At 38.2% G+C, this 25,572-nt stretch overlaps 1 protein-coding gene across 1 annotated transcript; it reads left to right on the top strand.

Moving 5' to 3' along the window:
• Positions 1-1,993: 1,993 nt before the first annotated feature.
• wdr91 (WD repeat domain 91) lies at positions 1,994-21,392 on the top strand. Its single transcript, XM_077233496.1, has 16 exons — positions 1,994-2,073; positions 2,346-2,476; positions 5,131-5,310; positions 8,336-8,543; positions 8,770-8,852; positions 10,387-10,493; positions 11,022-11,190; positions 13,040-13,195; positions 13,935-14,113; positions 14,879-15,029; positions 15,179-15,273; positions 16,667-16,826; positions 16,913-17,021; positions 18,609-18,721; positions 19,449-19,646; positions 20,723-21,392. The coding sequence occupies exons 2-16, from the start codon at positions 2,354-2,356 to the stop codon at positions 20,885-20,887; spliced, it is 2,196 nt and encodes a 731-aa protein (XP_077089611.1). The 5' UTR covers positions 1,994-2,073; positions 2,346-2,353; the 3' UTR covers positions 20,888-21,392.
• Positions 21,393-25,572: the final 4,180 nt, after the last annotated feature.

Raw genomic sequence — 25,572 nt, 5'->3', positions numbered from 1 at the left:
TGCATCACTAGCTATTTTACAGCTGGAATTCATACTATTACTGTGAATGTAGTTCTTGAAAATATTTAATCTGCAGTAACTTTTTTGGTTGTAAATAAATGTATGTGTTATTAGAATGTATTTTGCGGTTCAAAAAGTAATCGAATTATGTAATACATGTTACTTGTAATGTATTACTTTACTCGTAACATCCAAAAGTAATCTGATTACGTAATGCATGATACTTGTAATGTATTGCTTTACTCGTAATATAAAAAAAATTATCTGATTATGTAATGCAAGTTACTTTTAATGAGTTGCTTTACTTGGTACATTAAAAAAGTAATTTGATTACGTAATGCATGTTACTTATAATGAGATACTTGTAATATCAAAAAAGTAATCTGATTATGTAATGCATGTTACTTGTAAGCTGTTCAAATACTCGCAACATCAAAAAGTAAACTAATTACATAATACATGTCAATTGAAATGTATTTACTCGTAACATCCAAAAGTAATCTGATTATGTAATGCATGTTACCTATAATGTGTTACTTCACTCATAACATTAAAAAAGTAATCTGATTATATAATGCATGTTACTCGTAATTTGTTGCGTTACTCATTACATTAAAAGTAATCTGATTTCGTAATGCATGTTACTTCTAATGCGTTACTTGTAACATCAAAAAGTAATCTGATTATTTAATGCATGTTACTTGTAATGCGTAGCTCTACTCAAAAAAGTAATCACATTACGTAATGCAAGTTACTTGTAACATCAAAAAAGTATGATTATGTAATGCATGTTACTTCTAATGCGTTACTTACTCCTTACCTCAAAGTAATTTTATTACATAATGCACATTACCCCAACACTGCCCATTTCCGGTGAGATTGAAAACACCTGATCGCTAGTTTTTCCACAGTCTGAAAACATCAATAGATCAATGTAGATTTCAGTTTTTTTCAGAGAGGAGAGCTACGGTAGAAACTTGTCCATTTTAAACATATTCATCAGAATCAGCTAATAAGTGTAAATTGACATACTCTGGAGGAGCATGAGCGTTTTCTACATAGTCTGAGTTGTGTTTCCACAGAGCTGTATCTTCACCAGATCTTTGATGGGATCACGTCCTCATGTTCTGATATCAAAGACATGCAACGTTCAAAATATATGAAGTTCTTCTCCGTCTGCTGGTCGAACAGGAACAAACTCAATTGCGTTTGCAATAATTGAAAAATCCTGACTGAGGCTGTCATAATTCATGCATGACAAGGTTAATAATATAAATAATATGTTTCCACTATAAAGAGCCTTTTGTGCAATGGAAAGGTTCAAAGGTTTTTCATGGAACCACACCAATGCCAATGAAGAACCTTTATTTTCATTACTGTAACCTACTGTTAATGTGCAGTGTTTACCAATATATCATGATAAATGTCCATGAGGATTTTCATCAGTATAGTGTCATTGTACAGACAACAGGAAACCAGATTCTCCTAATTGAATTCAGGACAAGTTAATATATAGTCTGTGTCACTGAACCTCCTCTTCCCATCGCTTAACCTGGTCGTGTTAGATTATTCAACCATGACAGTATAATGAGCCGGTCTCAGAAAATCAACTAAAGGCAGTTCATATCTGCTGCTCTTCTGTATTTGGTTTCACAGTGGTGAAAAGTGTTGTTTTTTTTTAGTATGTTGTTGCTCTTTAATAGTTCAGGAGATATACTGTAATGGAGGCCTTTGCTGTCTATAGGAGAAACAATTAGGATACTACAGATATTGTAGAGGCTATATAATTATTTGTCTTGCAGAAAATGACAATGAGAGTTACTAACAAAAGGCTTGAGATTCACTCTGTTTTATGAGTTTATTACCGCAATTAAAGCGACTATGGAGGACTAATGACACCTTACAAAAAGTGTTACAGCAATATTACTTTCTGCACGTGATGGCAGTGTGAGCGCGCCCTCTGGCGGTGGGCGTGAACCGTGCGCTGTCCGCTGAGTCTATCACGTGACACTAACTATCACATGACCAACAGAAGTTGAAAACAGGAAGACATCGAACTCGTATTTTAATCAGGTAAAGCCTTATTTGTCTTCATCGCTGTTTCTGCTCAAATCATTTTTATTTGTAATTATTAATTGATAAATGACAGTGTCATATCTACAGGCGAAGTAAACAGATCGTCTCATGCATCAACTCATTGTCTTTTGAGTCAGATTATAACTAATATGCACTAGTTTATTATGACTCGCCCTTATTCTGAAACATTTTGTATGCAAAATAATCGTGCATGTAAAATGCTGTGTTTATGCATGATATGCAACACCTGTGTTTGTGAATTGGTACAGTATGTGAAATGGCCGCAGCGGTGGAGAGAACAGATGATCTGGTGCGAGAGTATCTGATCTATCGAGGTTTCAACAGCACACTCAAACATCTGGACTCAGAGATCAAATCAGACAAGGAGAAAGGCTTCAGAGTGAGTTATGGGTTTATTCACCTCCTCCTGCATGCCTGGCTTATGCAGAAGTGTAGGACAGTATAACAACAGGACAATATATATAGCTTTACTGCAGACACAGGTCCATTTAACACATCATACAGTACAAAAAAGAAATGCATAAATAAAAAATACATACATAAAAATTCCATATTAGCCTATAGGATATACAGTCTATTGCACCAATGTCGTCTTAACCTAGAGGTGTATCTATAACAGCTTTTCAGAGGACTGACTAGGGCTTCAATTATATGGTTCACTGACTTGTCCAGGCGACACATAAAACTAAACATCAGTTGTCTTAAGAGTGCCTCACAAGTTGGCACTCTAGTAGACACAAACAAATGACTGGCATTATGCCAGCTAGGGACACGAAACCGCAGCGTCACTCACTGCATCATTGTATGATTGTATGAGCCTCCGCAAACTCTTTCTTGTAGTTAGACCTAGGAGTGTAAATCTCACGATTCGATACATAACACAATACTGAACTCACGATACAATATTATTGCGATACTCCAGGACATATGATAAAAGGTTAACAAAAAATGTTCTGTTGATTAAATGCTTAATTTGATATTACATTGTGGGTGTAAATGAATAGGCTTGACAGTGATGACACCAGAATAAAAATATTCATGATTCTGATGCTGAAAATACAGAATTATTTTAGACGAATATGCTTGCACTCTGTCACTGGCTAGATATATTTAAAATAATGTACGCCACCTTTTACTGGTAACATAGGACATTTGGCATTATCAGGACCCACAAATATTCCCCCATTGCATTATTGTACATTATATTCAACATTATATATTGTAGTGTAAGGTAGTACTGACTCAGAAAACTTGAATTTTTTCTCACATGGTAATTTTTATTCTGGGTAAATTATCCACGATACATATTGTTGCATTTTTGTATTGCGATATATTGTGACACGATGTATTGTTACACCCCTAGTTAGGCCACAATTGAGCAGTTTATAGCGGTGTGATGTAGGGTTTAACCAGAGAGCACTTCACAGAGTCAGAGCACATAGAAAACCTCCTTATAAGCATGTTAGCTTGAGAATAAATGTCACAGCGCTGACGGTATAGGTCTTTGTCATCCGTCCAGTCATTGGAAATGACATGACCTAAATATTTAACTTCCTCACTCACAGCAAGAGAGCTATCTGACAAATAAAAGGTCGGGAAAGTTGATTTCCTATCCTCATCGCTTCTAACTATCATTGTGACTTTTCTTAGTGTTATACTTTATATCATAATCAAGGCCATACTGAGAGCACACCTCCAGCATCTGTGTTGCCCAGCACTATATGGACCACATCGACTGCATATATTAGATGATTAACAACAGTGTTGCCCACAAGACAGACAGTTTTTAACCTATTTAGCTGGTTTGATAATTCATCCATGTAAACATTAAATACAATAGGAGACATGATTCCTCCTTGTCGCACTCCATTACTAACATAGAAAAGAGCAGATATACAAAATTGTCCCATTTAACCAGAAACGTTTGATGGGCATACCAAAACCAAAACACTAAAATTCTCACTCAAAATTTAGGGACTCCTCTATTTTGCAATTTTACAAACAATCGTTCATGATTAATTCTATCAAATGCCTTTGACGCACCAATAAAACATAGGAATATAGATGTATTCAGGCTTGTGTACCTGGACACTATCTCTTTAAAGGGACATTGTGTAGGAATTTCTCCCATTTAGCGGTGAAATTGTATTTTGCATTCAAACGAATTGTGCTCTCCAGCGTCTCACTTTTTTAAATGCGTGTTGCATCTACGGTAGCTGTTATGTACCAAAAAGCTATGACAGGATGTGAGTGACAAGCGCCTCTCACTGCTCTGCTCCTCCGTTTCTGCTGCTTTCAGTCACGTGACGCTGGCTCTGAACGAAAACGCCTTGTGGAAACGCGTTGGCCTAGTACTTTTTGACCCTCTCTACTATTATAGTTTTTCAAGATGGCGGAACGACATGGAAGGCTCCGTGGACCTACCCGTCACATGTATATAAAGATAATAAATTCTTCGTTTACGAGTATAAGTCAGATAATTGGCAGAGGTATTTGTACACCATCGAGGACATATTTATGAATAAAAATATTAATTTTATATAATAAAATACCTAAAAAACTACACATTGTCCCTTTAAGAGCATAGACACACAGGTCAGTTCCATGCTTTCTTTTAAACCCAAACTGATTGTCATTAGTAAGGACAATACACTTCTAGCTTTCAGTATTCTCTCCAGTACTTTAGATAAGATAATGGCTAATGCAATAGGTCGATAATTGTCATATACAGGCAGTAACATTACAGACAGAATAGCATTTGGCAGGACACCATGAAACAGACAACCATTAAACTACATGGAAAGCAAAGGGCAGAGCTTATGGCTGGCATATTTTAGATGTTCTGCATCATGTTCTTTAATATAAAATATTTAATATATAATATATTTAACAGGCTTTTAATAACATTAAATAAGGTTTATCACATCAAAAAGGTCATGTGCATTCAAATATGAGTATGCATTAATCAAATGTGCATGTGTATAATACTATATGTGATATAGTAAATGTTAATTTTGTTGATGTGTGTTCTAGGTTGATAAAATCATCGATCAGCTCCAGCATCTGATTCAGAACTTCGATCTGGCGGGTCTGAAGGAGTACTGGGCGTATCTGGACCGCAGGCTGTTCTCCAGACTGGAGGACGTCTACAGACCCACCGTCAGCAAACTGAGGACCAGCCTCTACCGCTTCTACGTCATACACAGCGTTCAGGTGCAGCACACACACCTCAGCCCATACACAGCGCAACACACCTCAGCCCATACACAGCACAACAGACCTCAGCCCATACACAGCACAACACACCTCAGCCCATACACAGCACAACACTCCTCAGCCCATACACAGCACAACACTCCTCAGCCCATACACAGCACAACACTCCTCAGCCCATACACAGCACAACACACCTCAGCCCATACACAGCACAACACACCTCAGCCCATACACAGCACAACACACCTCAGCCCATACACAGCACAACACACCTCAGCCCATACACAGCACAACACACCTCAGCCCATACACAGCACAACACACCTCAGCCCATACACAGCACAACACACCTCAGCCCATACACAGCACAACACTCCTCAGCCCATACACAGCACAACACACCTCAGCCCATACACAGCGCAACACACCTCAGCCCATACACAGCGCAACACACCTCAGCCCATACACAGCACAACACACCTCAGCCCATACACAGCACAACACACCTCAGCCCATACACAGCACAACACACCTCAGCCCATACACAGCACAACACACCTCAGCCCATACACAGCACAACACACCTCAGCCCATACACAGCACAACACACCTCAGCCCATACACAGCACAACACTCCTCAGCCCATACACAGCGCAACACACCTCAGCCCATACACAGCACAACACACCTCAGCCCATACACAGCACAACACACCTAAGCCCATACACAGCGCAACACTCCTCAGCCCATACACAGCACAACACACCTCAGCCCATACACAGCACAACACTCCTCAGCCCATACACAGCGCAACACACCTCAGCCCATACACAGCGCAACACTCCTCAGCCCATACACAGCACAACACTCCTCAGCCCATACACAGCACAACACTCCTCAGCCCATACACAGCGCAACACTCCTCAGCCCATACACAGCGCAACACACCTCAGCCCATACACAGCGCAACACTCCTCAGCCCATACACAGCGCAACACACCTCAGCCCATACACAGCGCAACACACCTCAGCCCATACACAGCACAACACTCCTCAGCCCATACACAGCACAACACTCCTCAGCCCATACACAGCGCAACACACCTCAGCCCATACACAGCACAACACTCCTCAGCCCATACACAGCACAACACTCCTCAGCCCATACACAGCACAACACACCTCAGCCCATACACAGCACAACACACCTCAGCCCATACACAGCGCAACACACCTCAGCCCATACACAGCACAACACACCTCAGCCCATACACAGCACAACACACCTCAGCCCATACATAGCACAACACACCTCAGCCCATACACAGCACAACACTCCTCAGCCCATACACAGCACAACACTCCTCAGCCCATACACAGCACAACACTCCTCAGCCCATACACAGCACAACACACCTCAGCCCATACACAGCACAACACACCTCAGCCCATACACAGCACAACACACCTAAGCCCATACACAGCACAACACTCCTCAGCCCATACACAGCACAACACACCTCAGCCCATACACAGCACAACACACCTCAGCCCATACACAGCACAACACACCTCAGCCCATACACAGCACAACACACCTAAGCCCATACACAGCACAACACACCTCAGCCCATACACAGCACAACACACCTCAACCCATACACAGCACAACACTCCTCAGCCCATACACAGCACAACACTCCTCAGCCCATACACAGCACAACACTCCTCAGCCCATACACAGCACAACACTCCTCAGCCCATACACAGCACAACACACCTCAACCCATACACAGCACAACACACCTCAGCCCATACACAGCACAACACTCCTCAGCCCATACACAGCACAACACACCTCAGCCCATACACAGCACAACACACCTCAACCCATACACAGCACAACACACCTCAGCCCATACACAGCACAACACACCTCAACCCATACACAGCACAACACACCTCAGCCCATACACAGCACAACACACCTCAGCCCATACACAGCACAACACTCCTCAGCCCATACACAGCACAACACTCCTCAGCCCATACACAGCACAACACACCTCAGCCCATACACAGCACAACACTCCTCAGCCCATACACAGCACAACACTCCTCAGCCCATACACAGCACAACACACCTCAGCCCATACACAGCACAACACACCTCAGCCCATACACAGCGCAACACACCTCAGCCCATACACAGCGCAACACACCTCAGCCCATACACAGCGCAACACACCTCAGCCCATACACAGCACAACACACCTCAGCCCATACACAGCACAACACACCTCAGCCCATACACAGCACAACACACCTCAGCATACACAGCATAAATAAAATACGATAAAATAATTTCATGACGACTTTAAAGGACAATCCCGGCGCAAAATGAACCTAGGGGTGTAATAACACATGGGTACCGAGTCGACCGTTCTCTGGGATGTGTTTTCATGATAATCGAATGTACCCAGTTTTAGCTCGAACCACAGATTAGCTTATAATGCTAGTAAATAGGGAGTAAGTAAAAATAAAAATGCTAGTTGATACCACTAACAAGGCTCAAAATAGCCCCACACTAACACGCTAGCATAATGAGGGTCTATACCTGCAAACCGAAGCATTAAGAACTGTGTAAGTGTACAGACAGTTTAATAAGAAGATACTTTATAAAGTACACTTCACATATACAAGCAGGAGCCATCTTTGGAAAACAGTCGAGCTGGTCGATAGGAATTACGTTTGTGAAATCTAATTACATGCATGAATTATATCCGTTTATTAAAATATATTTGGGTGACTAACTACAAGGGAAGAAGGGGCCCCATACTTTCAATATTTTTACCAAAAACATAGTTGTCCTTTAATATAATTAATAATACAAAATAAATATATAATAAAAATGTTAAATAATAATGAATGATAAATGATAATTAATAAATTTAAAAGGTTAGTTTCGGTGTCTGTCTGTCGTTCATGTTGTGAGACTCATCCTGTATCTCCCGTGTCTCAGTCGAGGAATCCCGAGAAGACGCAGGAGTTTTTCCAGAAGCAGGCGCTGGAGCTGCAGGCTCAGCCGGAGTGGCGGGAATGGTTCGCTCTGCCGTTCATTTCCACACCGGAACAGAATCCCGTCTTCTCTCCGTACTTCTCCCGCCAGTGGGCCGACACTTTCCTGGTGTCTCTGCACAACTTCCTCAGCGTTCTCTTCCAGTGCATGCATATCCAAACACAACCCATGCGCTCACTGTAACATGCGTCTATTATGGGATGGGGGGGATTATGATCGTCCTTCAGCTGTTTAAATAGCCTTAATGTGGCTTTGATGCTTAGAAATGACATTTAGGGTGTACAAATGTTTAATGTGCATTGATCCCTGATATTATGCAGATCATATGTAATCATATATAATGTGATGAAATTGATAGTGCTCCTTAACAGCTTCACCTCTGCCTGCGCTCTTGAGCTTTGACAGTGAAGTACAGAAAATCACGAGTCTTCAGGAGGAGAACGAGCAGTTCAGACAGATGGTGAGATCTTCACTGTTTACTAGTTGAGCTAGGCAGTAATGCCTGATGCACTAAAATATAAATTTTTCAGCTCGAACATGTACAGTGATGCACTTACAATGGAAGAAGGCTATGACATTAGTTTCACGCTAAAAGTATCACAGCATGCGACACTGTTTTGCAAAAATGTAAACACTTGTATAAAAAATAAGCATTCATCAAAACTTATTTAAAATTACATTGCACAAAACTGATTCATGAATTCAAAATAATGTTTTCCATTATTTGACTGCTGTTTTGTGCTCTCTCTCGCTCTCATTTTGTGTACACTTATGCTGTTTTATCACTTGCTTTTCTAAATATTCTATGTATTCTAATTTTATTTAAATGAGGAGGGTATTTAGTGTCACCAATGTCACCAAGCCGTCCACTAGTTCTAGATTGACGGCTCCTCTAGCCAATCAATTGAAGAGGAGAGTTTAAAGGGACAGTTCACCTTAAAAATGAAAGTAAAGTCCTCATTTATTCACCCTAGTGTTGTTCTAATGCCGTACGCCCTTTCTGGACCACAAAAGGAGAATTTTGTCCCTGCTCCGTAAAAGAAACAAATTGTGATAAATCAACACGCAACATAAAATACAATACCTAGAAATCCCCAAAAAGTAAAGTTAAATATCTCTGGACCAGAACTCCGGTTGTCAGATGACAGTTGTGAACACGATAACTTGTTTCAATGAACACCACTGATATATAGAAAGTACACGGATTTTATTTCATGATGTGTTTTTTTTTTTTTTTCATCAATCTTGATTTCTCACAACTTGTGTGTTTTTCTGGGCGAGTCGGAGTGAACTGCTGCGTTAATAGTCTCATGAACATGCAGTCGAGCACAGACCAACGGCCAAGATCAGGATTTTCCTTAAAGTCCCCCTTTAGTCAATCATTTTATCCCTTAAACTCATCTTAGATCATTTAAACGTTTTTTCCTTGAAAACAAATTCTTCATGCCTTAAAATATCTTGAATGTAACTCCACACCCTTACCTCATTTAGTATGCGTGGTTCTATGAATATGCAAATGAGCCCCGCCTCCACTCACTCACTCAGAGATCCACTCGTTGACGATCACACGTTGATCTGATTGGTTACAAGGTAGTTTGTGACGTCAGAAACACCAGCGATTTCTTTGGTTCACTGCAGTTTTAAGGAGAAAATACTCAGCAATGCTGTCGACTTATGAATTTACACATGGTTGGTCTTAAAGCATATTAAAAACACCACATAGACACATAAACAACATTAAAAGCTTGTTTTTCACCAAACAAATTTCTCCTTTCGAGGTCCAAAAACGAATGAAGGGCTTACGGCATTAAAACAACACCAAGGTGAGTAAATGAGGACTTTACTTTCATTTCAAGGTGAACTGTCCCTTTAAAGTTGATTCATGCTGATTCTTTTTCGATCTGTGACTTTTAGTGGCCTATTAACCCCCTTAGAAGAGCAGTAATTTTGTTAAGATGGATCTGTCTGTAATCAAACATCTCCCTTCGTTCCAGTTATTTGCTCTTCAAGGAGAATCCCGCCTAAAGAAAGATGAGGTGATGGTGCATCACAAACTCCCGCCGTACGTCCAGCACATGGACCGACTCGGAGACACTGAGCTGTGAGGAGACTGTAGGACTGAAATCATTGAAAAATCTGGGTGTTTTTATCCAACCATTTCACATTATGCCGATGTTTACAAGCATGAACTGAAAATAATGCGACTGACGAGCGTTTGACTAGTGAATAAACATTCACTTGAAACGTAACTTCCTCACAATAGTCTTGATTGTGTCTGTGATCATTTATGCACATCACTGTGATAATATGGGGTTCGATATGTTTGATTTGGTGAAAAAATCATGTAAAAGAATATGAAATCAAAACAATTTTTGATACATGAAGCACACAGAACGGATCTGCACAAATATCAACGAGGTGTAAAGGTTTCTGTTCCTGTTTCTGCAAGCTTTTTGTGAAGATTAAATCATTTTAAACTAAAATTCTTGACAAAAAGCCTCTTTGTCTAAAGTTTAAAAGCATTCAAACTGGAAAAGGGAAAACCAAGAAAGGGAAGTGAGCGGGAAAATCAGGTAGTGTGTTGTGTGTGTTCTCAGAAACATGAGCAATGTTTGATCTGTTTTCTCAGTGATCTCGTATACAGTCAGAGGAACGTGAACATGACCACGCCGACCAGAAACTTCTTCTCCACGTTCCTCCCTCAGACCAGACGGGCTCCTGGGAAAACGGCCCCAGGGCCACAGTCCTCGCCCACACAGGCCTCGCTGGGCCGGAAAGACTCTCCCGTCGGAGCACAGGTACATTCAGCATTATTTCAACATCGTTAAGATACTATTAAAGGGATAGTTCCCCCAAAAATGACAATTAACCCTCAAGACATCCTAGTTGTATATGACTTTCTTCTTTCAGACGAATACAATCAGAGTTATTTTAAACAATGTCCTGGCTCTTCCCAGCTTTAGAATGGGAGTGAATGGTTGTTTCTGTTTTGAAGTCCATCAAAGCGCATTCATCCATGATAAGTGCATCTATCCATCATAAAAAAAATTACATGTACTGCGTCAGATTAAACTGAGAAGGGTCATAGCACGTGCATATTGTTGTCCTACTGTTAGTTTCACTGCTTTTGTTCTCATTTGTAAGTCGCTTTGGAGAAAAGCGTCTGCTAAATGAATAAATGTAAATGTCATAAAAGTGCATCTATACATCATAAAAGTGCATCTATACATCATAAAAGTGCATCTATACATCATATAAAAGTGCATTATGTCCATCATAAAAGTGCATCTATACATGATAAAAGTGCATCTATACATCATATAAAAGTGCATATGTCCATCATAAAAGTGCATCTATACATGATAAAAGTGCATCTATACATCATATAAAAGTGCATATGTCCATCATAAAAGTGCATCTATACATCATATAAAAGTGCATATGTCTATCATAAAAGTGCATCTATACATCATAAAAGTGCATCTATACATCATATAAAAGTGCATTATGTCCATCATAAAAGTGCATCTATACATAAAAGTGCATATGTCCATCATAAAATGCATCTATACTTCATATAAAAGTGCATATGTCCATCATAAAAGTGCATCTATACATGATAAAAGTGCATCTATACATCATATAAAAGTGCATATGTCCATCATAAAAGTTCTCCACAGGCTCTGATGGGGTTAATAAAGGCCAGTTCTGAAGCGAAGCCATGCGTTTGTGTAAGAAAAATATATTTAAAACTTTATAAAATAAAATAACTAGCTTCCGTCCAAACGAACATACGGATTCCACTTGGGTCTAAAGCGTAACTTATGCGAGTAATGTGACGCACTGCTGATATTTATGCTACGCCATGACACTCTATGCTACTTCTGACGTCACAAGTTGCGCTTTAGGCGTTTTACTTTGTAACGTGTTAAATATGTATATTTTTCTTAAACAAACGCATGGCTTCGCTTCATAAGGCCTTCATGAACCCTCCTCATTACTTCAGGCTGAGTAAATCATGGGCTTTTTGGATGAACTATCCCTTTAAGCTCTTTCCATGTTCATCTTTCTTTAGTGTGTTTAATGTTGCTGTGTGAGCATGAAAAGTTCTTCTCTATATCAGTGTCTAGTACCGAAAAAGGGCATAAACTTTGTGGTGTTTGTAAATATTTTGAGTTAGTTTTTATTTTGTATTTTTCATTTCAATTAAAGTTTTAGTGATTTTGAAGTGTTTTTTTATTAGTTTAGTCATTTTATAAGTTTAAAATTGTATTTATTTTTATTTCAGTTTTAGTTATTTTACTAAGCTAACACTTTAAAATAAGTTTCCATTTGTTAACATTAGTTAACATGTACTATTCATGAAAAATACTTTTTTAGAGTATTGATAATTCTCCAATTTAAACATTTACATGATTAAAATCAAAAATATTTTTATAATTATTGGATGGAGCTAAACTAACAAAGAACAGTTGTATTTGTATTAAATAATGTTAACAAATATGAATAAATACTGTAACAAATGTATTGCTCATTGTTAGTTTATGTTAGTTAATGCATTAACTTATGGGACCTTATTGTATAAATGTTACAAATGTAGCAACTAGTCTTTCCGCTAATCTGAAGGTTTTTCTCTGTGATTTTCAGTCCGTGAAAGCTAAAGATCCGCCCGCCGCGAAAGACTTGAAGACGGCCGCTGTTTCCGCGGTGACGGTGGATTTGGCCACGGGTCATCCCCGAACCAGAAGAGTGCATGACCACGAGAAAGAGAGAAAAGAGCTGCTCTCCAAACCCTCAGTGCAGGTCCGAGAAACAAAGACCTCTCTGTCTCGCGCTGCTCATGTTCAGTGGTTTCTGCGGCACTATGGCACAACACTAGCCAAACACTCGTTCAATGGATTCGGTTCGGGACGTATTTTCCCCATTCATTTTCTCCATGGGGATTTTAAAAGTTCCATGAACCAAACTAAACCGAAGAAGCACTACATTAACTTTATAAATGTTCAGATTTCTGGTAACACTTTACAATAAGGTTCCATTTGTTAACATTGGTTTAACATTAACTAAGATTAGTAAATGTTTTAGAAGTATTTTTCATTCTTAGTTCATGTTTACTAATGTTAAACTCATCCTGGGTTTGCTATTATTACAATTTTTATATATATATATATATATATATATGACCCTGGACCACAAAACCACTCATAAGTCGCAGGTATATTTGTGGCTATAGTCAACAATACATTGTATGGGTCAAAATTATAAAATTTTTATTTTCTGCCAAAAATCATTAGGATATTAAGTAAAGATCATGTTCCATAAAGATATTTTGTAAATTTCCTAGCGTAAATATATCACATTTATTTTTGTGAATGGATGCAGCAACATCGAAGACTTCATTTGGACAACTTTAACGGCGATTTTCTCAATATTTAGATTTTTTTGCACCCTCAGATTCCACATATAATGAAGTTGAAAATCACACTGACATCATCATGCATTATCTATCGTGTTTCTCCGTGTGTATTTTTGATTTCCACAGAGTTCGGAGAAGAAAACCGATTTGGATCCAGACACTCAAACCGAAGCTCTTCCTGATCAAACAGACTCCGCCAATCAGACGCGAGTCTGTGAAGTGGGCGGAGCTGGAGTGGAGCAGCCCTTTATTAAGCTGAGTCAGGAAGAGTATGGAGAACATCACTCATCTATCATGCACTGCAGGTGTGTGCGGCCAGGCAACAATAAATGGGTCGTATTATGATTTATTTCATGTTCATCTTTATTCAGTGTGTGTAATGTTGTTGTTTGAGCTCCAGTTATTCTCTATACCAGTGTCAGTATTTCTGAACTCCTGAAACGCCTCCAATGTAGTCTTGAGTTTCTTCCGGGAACGAACACGTCAATATTCCTCATTTAAATAATTAATACGCAGAATAAAGGGGCGGGGCCTGGGTGAGTTAGTTAGTAGTGTGTTAAACTGATGGTTATGGTAAGGGGCGGGACATTTCCCAAACACACTCGAAGCGCTCCACCAATCACAACACACTGCTCCAGCCGACCAATCAGAGCACAGTGTGCTTTTCAGGAGGAGGGGCTTCATAGAGACAGGAAGTAAACAGAGCGTTACTGACAGACTGGGAAGAGAGGAGCCGCAACAATGGAGAATATGAGGAAAATAATCAACATTCAAGCAGGAAAACCTGTTCTAGTAGAGTTCAAAAACAACAAGACTTTGGAAACTGTCTCCTTTTAAAAACAGTCATAATTTACTGTCTAATAATCATCATCATCCTCTGATTATTATACTTGCTGTAGGATTGCTGTATGTAAATGAGCTCTGTTGTGATTGGCTAATCTCTGCATACGGTTTCAGATGCTTAACACTGAATTGGTGTTGATATGTTAATGAGCTTATGGTCGTTTCTGTGTTTTAGTTTCACCATATGAGCTTTTATCGGCATCATCAGTTGTGTGTTTGTGTTTTAGGGTGGACTGCTCGGGCAGAAAAGTGGCCAGTCTGGATGTGGACGGGGTGGTGAAGGTTTGGGCCTTCAATCCCATCATGCAAACCAAAGCCACCATCATGTCCAAGTCTCCGCTTCTCTCTCTGGAGTGGGCGGCCAAGCCTGACAGACTGGTAAAGCACAACGCTGTTCATGAATATAGCCAGATATATAGATTCAGATGGCATATACATTAACAGTGCTTGCATTTTTAAGCTGTAAATGTTGCTAAAAACAGTATTTGGTTGGTTTTATTGGTTTATGTGGTGTTTTACTCCTGCAGCTGTTGCTCGGCAGTGGCGTCGGCACGGTGAGGCTTTACGACACGGACGCCAAGAAGAGTTTGTACGAGATGTCAATAGACACCGTCCACCCGCGGTGAGTCCTCACAGATCACTAGTGTTGGGCATTGACACAAATTACATGATTCGATTTCAAAATAAATCAATCTCTCTCAACTAATGTGGTGAACTGTTTAGGGAAACCTGTCAGTACATTACAAACATTTAAATTGCACATATGGCTGTTTTATAAAAAAAAATATACTTTTTATGTTTCTATTCCAGTTTTTTTTTTATTGTAACATTTCAAGTTGTGGCTTTCATAACATACTTGACGGATGTATTCAAACATACATTACATTTTAAATAGGGATGCACCATATCGGTATGGGCATATGTTCATTTTTAATGTTATCGTTATCGTCCCGATAAGAAAATTTGCCTGATATGTTAAAGCTGATAAATAATGGATTATTTCCTTCAGCTGAAAGATGTGCACTGTTCAATATCATGGTTTTAAATTGCTTGAAATATGATTGGAATCTCTTCAAAAAAGGAAAATACGGTTCACTGCAATATGTGCAGTCTGTAAAATTGGCTACATAATATTATAATGAGAACGTAATAATTGTGAGCATGGCACAAGGATTTGAATGGTGAGACTTGTTTTCGTAATCAGACAAAATTATATATAATTTGGATTTAGATTTATCTTCCAATATATCGGTTATCGGCTTTTAATTATAAAGAATTATCGGTTATCGTATCGGGCAAAATTTTTATATATCGGTGTATCCCTAATATTGAAGAACAGGTTAAGTAAAAATATAATAAATATGCAATATAGAGCATATATTGATCAAAATGCTGTCCTGCAGAGTTAATGGTAGCTATCTAGGTCTGTAGAGCTAACTAACAGTTAATGGTAATTTATTTAGTTGTTCTCAAGCTGTTTTATTGACTTTCGTGGTTGAAACATTGATTGATCGATTACATGAGACATGGTTCATTTCAATCAGTTGCTCTGTTCCTTTCAGCATTTCTCTGATGTTCATTCATGTTTCTTTGGTGCTGTAACTAGTAGTAAAGATGAAAGAGATGATCGGTTCACGTGCCGCTTGAACTGAGACACATCAAGATTGTCAAAACTAGATTTGTATAATAAAATTGACAAAATTTTAAAGCTGAGACTTTCTTATAAAAAGTACAAAAAAAGCACAAAGCTCATCACAATTGATTGGATGGGAGCAACAAATAATGTTTAGTGTAGTTTTCTTCACGCATCAACTGAAAACAGCATAGACCAAAAGATTGAATTTTGGAATTTAAGAATCGGTGTCGGTTTATCAAAATTGGTTTATTGGTTTAAAGCACCAATATTTAAATCTCAATTTCTACATGCATCTTATTGATAAGCTATTGTTGCATACTCTCACGTACTACTTTTATAAAGTAGTACACTCACTCAGTACGTATTTGTGTGTGTTCAGGATCCTGTCGCTGGCCTGCAGTCCCAGCGGGACGTCGTTCGTTTGCTCCGCGGCGGCTCAAGCTGCTGATTTTGCTGTCGCGACAGAGAGCGACGCACGAGGATCCGGTCCGATATCCGGACATCTGCTGCTGTGGGACACCAAAACGGTCAAGCAGCAGGTACTGAAGCCAAACGTCACCAACACAGAAATGTAGCGACTGTACACTGGTTTTACTGACGTTTATCTTGTTGTTATTGCGTTCAGCTGCAGTTTTCGCTGGAGCCGGGACCGGTCGCCATAAACTGCACGGCGTTCAACCACAACGGAAATCTGCTGGTGACCGGAGCGGCGGACGGGATGATACGACTGTTCGGTAGTTGTTTATTTCTACAGCACTTTATACAATACAGACCGTTTCGAATCAGCTTCAGGAAAATAACAGTGTTGATGTTGCAAAATTCATCAATTATGAAACAAATTCAATCTCAGCTATAAAGCCGCACTACAGAAGACAATAGTGTCATTATTTAGTTCAATTCAGTTCAGTGTTGATTCAGTTCAGTTCAATAACTTTATCGATGTTGCAAAGTTAGTGACATTAGCTCAATTCAGTTTTAATTTTGTGTCAGTCCTGGGGCCTGTACCATGATGGTAGTTGAACAAACTCAGGGTTACAGGATTAGTTTAGAGTTGACAAAACCAAACCAGTCCAACCAGGCTTTGTTGGTACCATGATGCTGATCATCAACTTTCTCTGTCAACTCAGGCTTTGATCCTGAGTTTAGGAGTTTAAGTGTGACATCAGTAGCGAACAGCCAATCACATGTTGAGAGAGAGTGAAACTGAGATTAATTTATCGCGAGAGAAGCAGCGCAATTCACTTATTAAATAAAAGTATAAAAATATTAAGAATTTAAACAAATTTACACAGCAAGAAGAAAACAGCTGTCTATGAAAGAGGACAACTAAAAGAAAAAGTCTCGCTATTGTATATCAGTGCAAGTAAAAGTTCTGAAGTTATTTTATACAGCTGATAAAGGTATAGAGAGAATTGAACATTTAAGCTCACATGTAGTCATTTTATAGCTTCATCTATTGATGCTAAAGTGTATTTATATTACCTTTATATATTTATTCATTTAAACTGCGTAATAATAATTGATGAACTAAAATTGTACATGTGTGATTGATAAAGGGTATAATAATTGCATAAATAATATCTAAATCATACAAATGTATTATTCTAAATAAGCATCACTAAAAACCAGACGATATTGTCTGTAAAAATAATTTGCTATGTAGTGACCTTTAATTTGGAGTAGAAACAGGTGGAGTGACTTTATCGCATCAGACATGTCACTTTGCTCACAGCTGATTGGTCCAATTTCGGTTTGCGATCTCTTACCTGGAACATAACCTGCCCCGGACCAGGTTAGCCGTGGAGCGTAAGTTACTATGGTGATGAACACTGCTAAAAGCCAAACCACTCTCATGGTCCCTAAAACCCAGGGTTGATACAAATTAAACTGAAACATAGCTGGCTAGCGACCTAAACCTGCTTCATGGTATAGGCCCCTGGTGCCATTAAATCGATAATATTGCTGTCTTCTAAACCCCAAGTGTCAGGTTTATGTTAAGTTTGTATTTCATTGTGTTCAGCTTCTGATTTTTGTTCCCTATTTTCCCACTTCTTTTCTGTTTTCTGGGTTTATGCACTAGTTTGTTGCCTTGGTTCTGATTGTTTTGCGCACCTGTTTCTTGTTCAGTTGGTTATCTCCCGTGTATTTAAGCCCCCTGCTCTATGTCCAGTATTATATTTGCCTTTTTGTGCGAAGCTGTTGTGTTTGTACCCTTTGTCTGCATTGGATCCGCCTCTTCTTCTACTCGTTATTCTTCCTCGCCTGCTTCGTGACACCAAGTGTCTCTCATTTAATTTGCATGTTGAAATGTTTCTCTGCAGACATGCAGCGCTATGAGAGCGCGTTGAGCTGGAAGGCTCATGATGGTGAAGTGTACAGCGTGGAGTTCAGCTACGACGAGAACACGGTCTTTAGTATCGGAGAGGACGGGAAGGTGATGGGAATCTCTTCCTGTGTTTATACGTATCTATTCTGTAATCGCTGATCAATGTCATTAAAACTAATTATGTCTTTGAGCCACACACACTGATGAAAAGTTAAAAAATGCATAAATTAAGGTATACTGGCTAGTTTATTGCTGCATCATCTAATAATTTTCATTGAACATGGATTGGATTAATTTAACATTCAGAGTTTTTTTTGCGATAAAATATTTCTTAATAACGTTACCTCATATTTTACTTATTATTATAGAACTTTTTCATATTTTCTAAATAAATAGAAATGCATAATACAACACACAAAGTTAATTAATAAACTATTGGTTTGCTATACCAGCCTTTTTCATGCTATTTCCAATGGTTTTAAATTGATCAAGAATCAGCGACTAAAAAATATCGGCGACTAATACATCAGTGAATCTCTACTTAAAATCTAAGGGAACCTAAAATAAATACTTTAATTGAACCTGTTGTGAAATCTACACAATTTGTAACCATGAAATCCGCATGGATTCCTTGATATGACCGGATTTTGCCCACAAAAATTCAACAAACAATGATAAATGTGACCGCACCTTTAGAGTTTGATTCATTTTAGTGAAAAAGTTTAAAGCTCTGATTCAACAATTCATTCATTTCTGTTTAGACACCAACAATTAAAAATTGCTCATGTTCATCTGAGATTGTTGTATGTAAACATCATGTTGTGTTTGTTGTCAGTTTGTTCAGTGGAATATCCACCGCTGTGGCGTGAAACAGTCGGAGTACTCGCTATCCCAGGATGCCGTGGGGCCATTTGTGCTGTCGGGTTACAGCGGATATAAACAGGTTCAGGTTCCACACGGTCGGCTCTTCGCCTTCGACTCTGAGGGGCAACATGTTCTCACGTGTGCCAGTAATGGAGGAAACATCTACCGGGTAAACACACACTTACCAACCGCTCTTACAGACGAGCTCAGTTCATTGAGGAATTGATTCAGTTTTTTATGTGGTTCTCTGTTTTGTTACCTGTATCTTTTTAGCCGTTTCTGTCATTATCAATTAAGGCTGGTCCTTTATTCAATTTTTTTTTTTTTTTTTAAATCATGTCGATTCGATATCGATTCTCAAAAGCCATGAATCTTTTTTTTGTCTGTATTTATTTCCGCAAAGATTGAACATAATCATGCGTTCAAGTTTGTATACAAGTTAACAAGACAAAATGTACAGCAACTGCCTCCAACCTCGGAAACTCTGAGCTTCCCACTTGTAATTATGACTTTGTGGTGCCGTTCATGTGCCAACTCAACTAAATATGATTTTTCCGACATGACTTGGATGCACCATAAAACCTAAATCCTATTATTTCTCCACTAGATGACACTCTTATTGACCTTGTCTGATTCAGTGGGGTTAGTAGGGGTCGAAGAGTTAGTTCACCCAAAAATGAAAAATCTGTCATAAATTACTCGACCTCGTTCCAAACCCTTAGACTTGCGTTCATCTTCGGATCACATATTAAGATATTTGAATGAAATCTGAGAGCTTTCATTAAAAAAAATTTGTCTTTTAGCATTACAGATAATGTTTTAAGATTTTATTATATTTTTTAATAAAAGTAAAATAACCTGATTCTTTTTGAACAAGGCATGTGACTGCTTAGGCTATCATTTCCAATTACAATTCGTTTGAAATAGAGAGGTGGGTTGTTTTAATGAATGTTAACCTGAAATTAAAAGAGTTTAATATACAGTTCTGTGGCTGTTAATGTCTTTGGATTAATTCACCATTTGTAAACTGAGGTATAGTACGAATAGTATTTGTATTCATATCCATTGAATCTGATGGAATCTACACATCTGTACCGAATCAGTGTTATTTTAGTTGCATTGATATAGCATTATAGTTTATATTCATATTTAGAATTTTTGTTTAATTCGTTTTCATCTTAATTTGAAAGTTTTAGTAATTAAATCTAACAAATCTAACCGAATATCATCTCTCCTCTTGTCTAGTTAAGCAAGGCAGACGTGGGTCTGGAAAGCGTCTTGTCTCTCGGTGGTCATAAAGCGCCCGTCGTGACGGTTGATTGGTGCTCAGCGATGGACTGTGGCACGTGCCTCACCGCGTCTATGGACGGCAAGATCAAACTCAGCACGCTTCTCGCTCAGAAACCCTGAACGACGGATCGGACATGCCGGTGAGGAAGAGGATGATGAAGCAGAATCTCTGCTAAAGTTAAACTCACATGATGTCTTATGAACCAGTCATCTCTGACATGTGACCAGTAGAACATATCATGATATCAACAATGTTACGGATTCAAAGTCGATGAATTTACACTTGAACAGAATGAACGTAAAACAAACACTATCGATCCAGAGAATGATGATGTGTTTTTCACAAAGCATTTATGTTTCTGTGTGAGTTAGTGATGTCTGAGCATATGCGGAGAAATGTTACGTGAGAAAGAACAAACATATAACAAACACATACAGGTCAGTGAGGAAGGGCATTAGCTTCATATCAATGTTTCTGTTCTTCTAAAAGATGCTGTTTATTTCTTACTGTTGGACCCTTAAAATGCAACTTTACCAAGTAATAAACTATTTGAATAATGTTCAACCATTTTTTTTGCATCTGTATTCTGTTGTACATTCAAATAAATATGATTAATTAACAAAATCCTGTACGTCATTTAAAGTGTGGTTTTGAGGAGCTCGGTTCTACTACTTTGTTTTGTATGAGTGTATGAGTACGAGTACATGTATGAGTCTGAAATATTTTCACAGGTCAATGGATATCCCAGAAGATATGCATACATGTGTCAAAATGCATGGAATACACCTTAAAATATGATTAAAAGTTAAACTGGCAAAGAGTGTACATTTTTCACTGGTGCTTCTTAAAATAAAAGTTCACAATGTCACACTGAGTAAAACTGAAAACATTCATCCTCAATCATCTTTAATAATACTCACTGATATTATAACATGTTATCAAACTCATTAAACATTGAGACTCATTAAAATCTACAATAGAGCCATGACACCCAGCTGTTATTGACTGGAAGCTGCCAATAGATTATCATAAATGTGTACTGTATTGGATTGCGTTACTAACTAGGGCTGTCACGATTCTTCGATTAAATTAGAGAACTCGATTTAAAAATATATATATTTATAACATTCATCTGGGAACCCAATGTGCCATTTCATCAGATTTGAAATGCAAATAATTTATAAACCTACGCCAACACAGGAGAATACATCAATATGTTTCTAAATATGCAAAATGTTCTACATGATTTTAAAATAAAAGTTCAAACCCTCGCACTGAGTTTGCATGTTTTGATGTCCACATGTTCTTGTTCAAGAAATTACAGTAGCTGTAGCATTACTTTCTTAAAGTAGAGACCAAATATTAAAGATTAAGTAAACATTTGAATAAAATGTTGTTTGCCAAAATTAAACAAGGATTTGATCTGCTGTAAAGTGTAACAACATCAAGCCGTTGGTGCCCTCTGCGGTAATGGACATAAGTTGATTGTTTATATAATCTACATGTATTTAATGTACATGTATTTTAACAGTGTTGTTCTATAAAACCATATGATGTATTGCTTTTTATTTATGTGAACCAAAATTATTGCCTTATTGTTATTATATATTTATTTTAAGTAATTTTAAAGGCTATTGTTTGCTTAGGTCTATTTTTATTATCACAAAAAATATCTGATTACTCGATTAATCATCAAAATAATCGACCGATTTCTTGATTATCAAAATAATTGTTAGTGACCGTGACCACTCTAATACTAAAAATAATTTGTCATGTAATTTGGAATCAGTAATCGACTATCTACCTAGCAGTGTCTATCTTGATGAATGAGTTAGTGAGTCATTTATTTAATCGATTCGTTCAAAACGGCTGATTCATTTAAGAATTTAGCGAGTATGAATGGGTCAGTTAATCATTTAAAAATGCAGATTCATTCCATAACGAAACATTCGCGTGTTGCTGCAGAGACGCACAACATGTCTTTGTTTGGAACTATTTTCGTTGGCGAAATAGAGCAAATTTCAGAAGAAGTCTGTCATAGACCGCTAACCAAACCAGACGCGGAGCGTTTCTGCGAAGCTCAGTCTTTTAGATGCTCAAATATGCCAACCAGACACATAAATTAAAATATATATATATACTAGGACTAAAAAAATATATAATTGTTGCTTAACAGTGACAGGGCAGTTCAGTATCAAATACCCAATTTGAAAGATCTATGATGATCGTGGTATTATTGCCAAATTACAATGCAACCAATAACTTAAGTTACAGATACCTGCTCTGTTGATCAAGCCGTTGATGTGATCGCTGAGGGTGTTTCACTTCTTATTTCTTGAATAATTTCGAAATGTCCATCTCACATTTCAAATGAATTCATCTAGTCAAGTAGGCCTACACGCCGGCATAGTACTACAAACTCAGGAAATCGAGATAATTAAATCCAAAAGACAGGGCTGCCAACTTTTGAGTTTAGCTTGGCGTGAGACTACTCCAACGGGGGGGGGGGGGGGGGGGGGGGGGGTTGGTCTGCACACGCAAGGTCTCTCGCTCGCTTACCTCTGCCGTGCGCGCGGTTTGGAGCACAATATCTTTACTCTAGATTACGGGATATTTAACTAATTTGCGGTATAACTAGTCGATCGCGAGTGGCTCAACAGGTAGATATATAGATAAACTCATCTTTCAGGCATTTTACCTACCGGGTTGACACTTAAGCGTGAGAAATTGGGGGTGTGGCGTGAGAGCGTGAGAATTGGGTCAATTGCGTGTGTCTCACGCTCAATGCGTGAGAGTTGGCAGCCCTGAAAAGATCTAATCTTATTGGCTGGATATGATTTCTTATCGATGGTTGGCCAGTTTAGGCTACATGTCAGTCAGTTCTCCTGGACTCAGTGGGTGGGGACAACTTGATTGCGTGAATTTGACAGATTTATACGCAGAGAGCATTAAATTGATGATCAGTAGGCCTACATAGTCCAAGACAAAAAATTTTTTAGCTGAATTTATAAAAACGATCCTGTTCAAAAGTTTAAATACCCTTTATTATTAATACTGTGTGTCCTTACCTTAATGATCCACAACTGTTTTTTGTTTTGTTTTGTGATGGTTGTTCTTGAGTCCCTTGTTTGTCCTCAGCCGTTAAACTGCCCAATATTCTTCAGAAAAATCCTCCAAGTCCTGCAAATTCTTCAGTTTTCCAGCTTCTTTTGCATATTTTAGCAAAATCCATTCCAGCAGTGACACTGTGAAAACATGGATCTCAAAATCATAGAGAGGACAATTGGGGGACTCTAACACAACTATTAAAAAGGTTCAAACATTCACTGATGCTCCGGAAGGAAACACGATGCATTAAAAGGTTAGTTCACCCAAAAATTAAAATTCTGTCATTAATTACTCCGCCTCATGTCGTTCCAAACCCATAAAACTTTCGTTTATCTTCGGAAACAAAAATTAAGATATTTTTGATGAAATGCAATTACCACTTTTAAGGCCCAGAAAGGTAGTAAAGAAATCATTTAAAAGTTCACGTGACTCCAGTGGTTCAACCTTAATTTTATAAAGGGCGAGAATACTTTTTATGCGCAAAAAAAAAAAAAAAATAACAAAAATAACGACTTTCAACAATTTCTTCTCTTCAGTGTCATTCTCCGACACTGTTAACATGAGTAGGCCTACTACGAGGCATGCGTGTGATGCTGACGCAGGAACCGGCCAATACTGAGCCGCCTTTCTGACATAGAACCCGGTGTTGCACTGTGATTACAACGTGAACAGCGTCAGAGACTGACACAGAAAAGAAGAAATTGTTGAATAAAGTCTATATTTATTTTAAATTTTTTTACACACAAAAAAGTATTCTCATCGCTTCCAAAAATTAAGGTTGAACTCTGGGGCCAGTTGTTCAAAACATTCAAAATTATCCAGATTTGGAAATCCCATTTTTTCCTATTCAGGATCAGGTAATCCGTCTTACTTTTATGCTGGTTTTTCAAAGCAACATTGGACTGGATCACCCTGATCCAAATACACTAGTTTTCAAGATTACCGAATCCGGATTACCAGTGCTCTAAATGGGACAACATATCACAATGTGGGCTACCAGTAAAGAACAGGTAGAAGAGCCAACATGGGGTCACTGTAAGTGTTTCTTATTTTGAGACGAAACACAAAAATAACAAAAACATCCACTTCCATTCATAATTTCTTTTATGACCCCTCATCTGAGCCACAACAAATAAAAAACAAATATACATTAACAAATACATTGTGGATATTTTGAAAACGTGTTAAAAAAAATTTGAATGAGGGACTGACTGGACGTATAATATGCAATTGTTAAAAATTATTTTTGACAGGCTCATCTCTGATGATTGTTTCTTTGAAATTAATATACGGTGATGAATGACAGACAAATGGAATATATTATTTTTGTTTGTTATTGAAATCTGTTTGGGGGATTATTTCATGGGGACAAGATCATTTTTATTTTTACTTTACTATACTGAATAGCTTAATTGGTAGCCTATGTCTACTTTATCACTGTTACAACAGTTACAAAAGTCAAGTGTAAAATATAAATAAAAGTATATACATCAAATGTTTTTTTTTTTAAAGTTTTACAACATTTTCTTCCTGGAATCCACCTTGAAATCCTGGGATCAGGATAATTTTTCAAATTTTTCAATCAAAGTTATCCAAATCTTCCTGACAAGTTTTGAACAACACAAACTGAAGGTTTGATCCAGATTAAAACTAGGATTGGATTCCGTGATATAATCTGATTTCAGATTCCTTCTTT

The sequence above is a fragment of the Siphateles boraxobius genome, unplaced genomic scaffold (genome assembly GCF_051911475.1).
Source record: "Siphateles boraxobius isolate OS27281-9 unplaced genomic scaffold, OSU_SipBor_1 18, whole genome shotgun sequence".
Classification (NCBI taxonomy): domain Eukaryota; kingdom Metazoa; phylum Chordata; class Actinopteri; order Cypriniformes; family Leuciscidae; genus Siphateles; species Siphateles boraxobius.
This window is presented reverse-complemented; position numbering and strand designations above follow the sequence as displayed.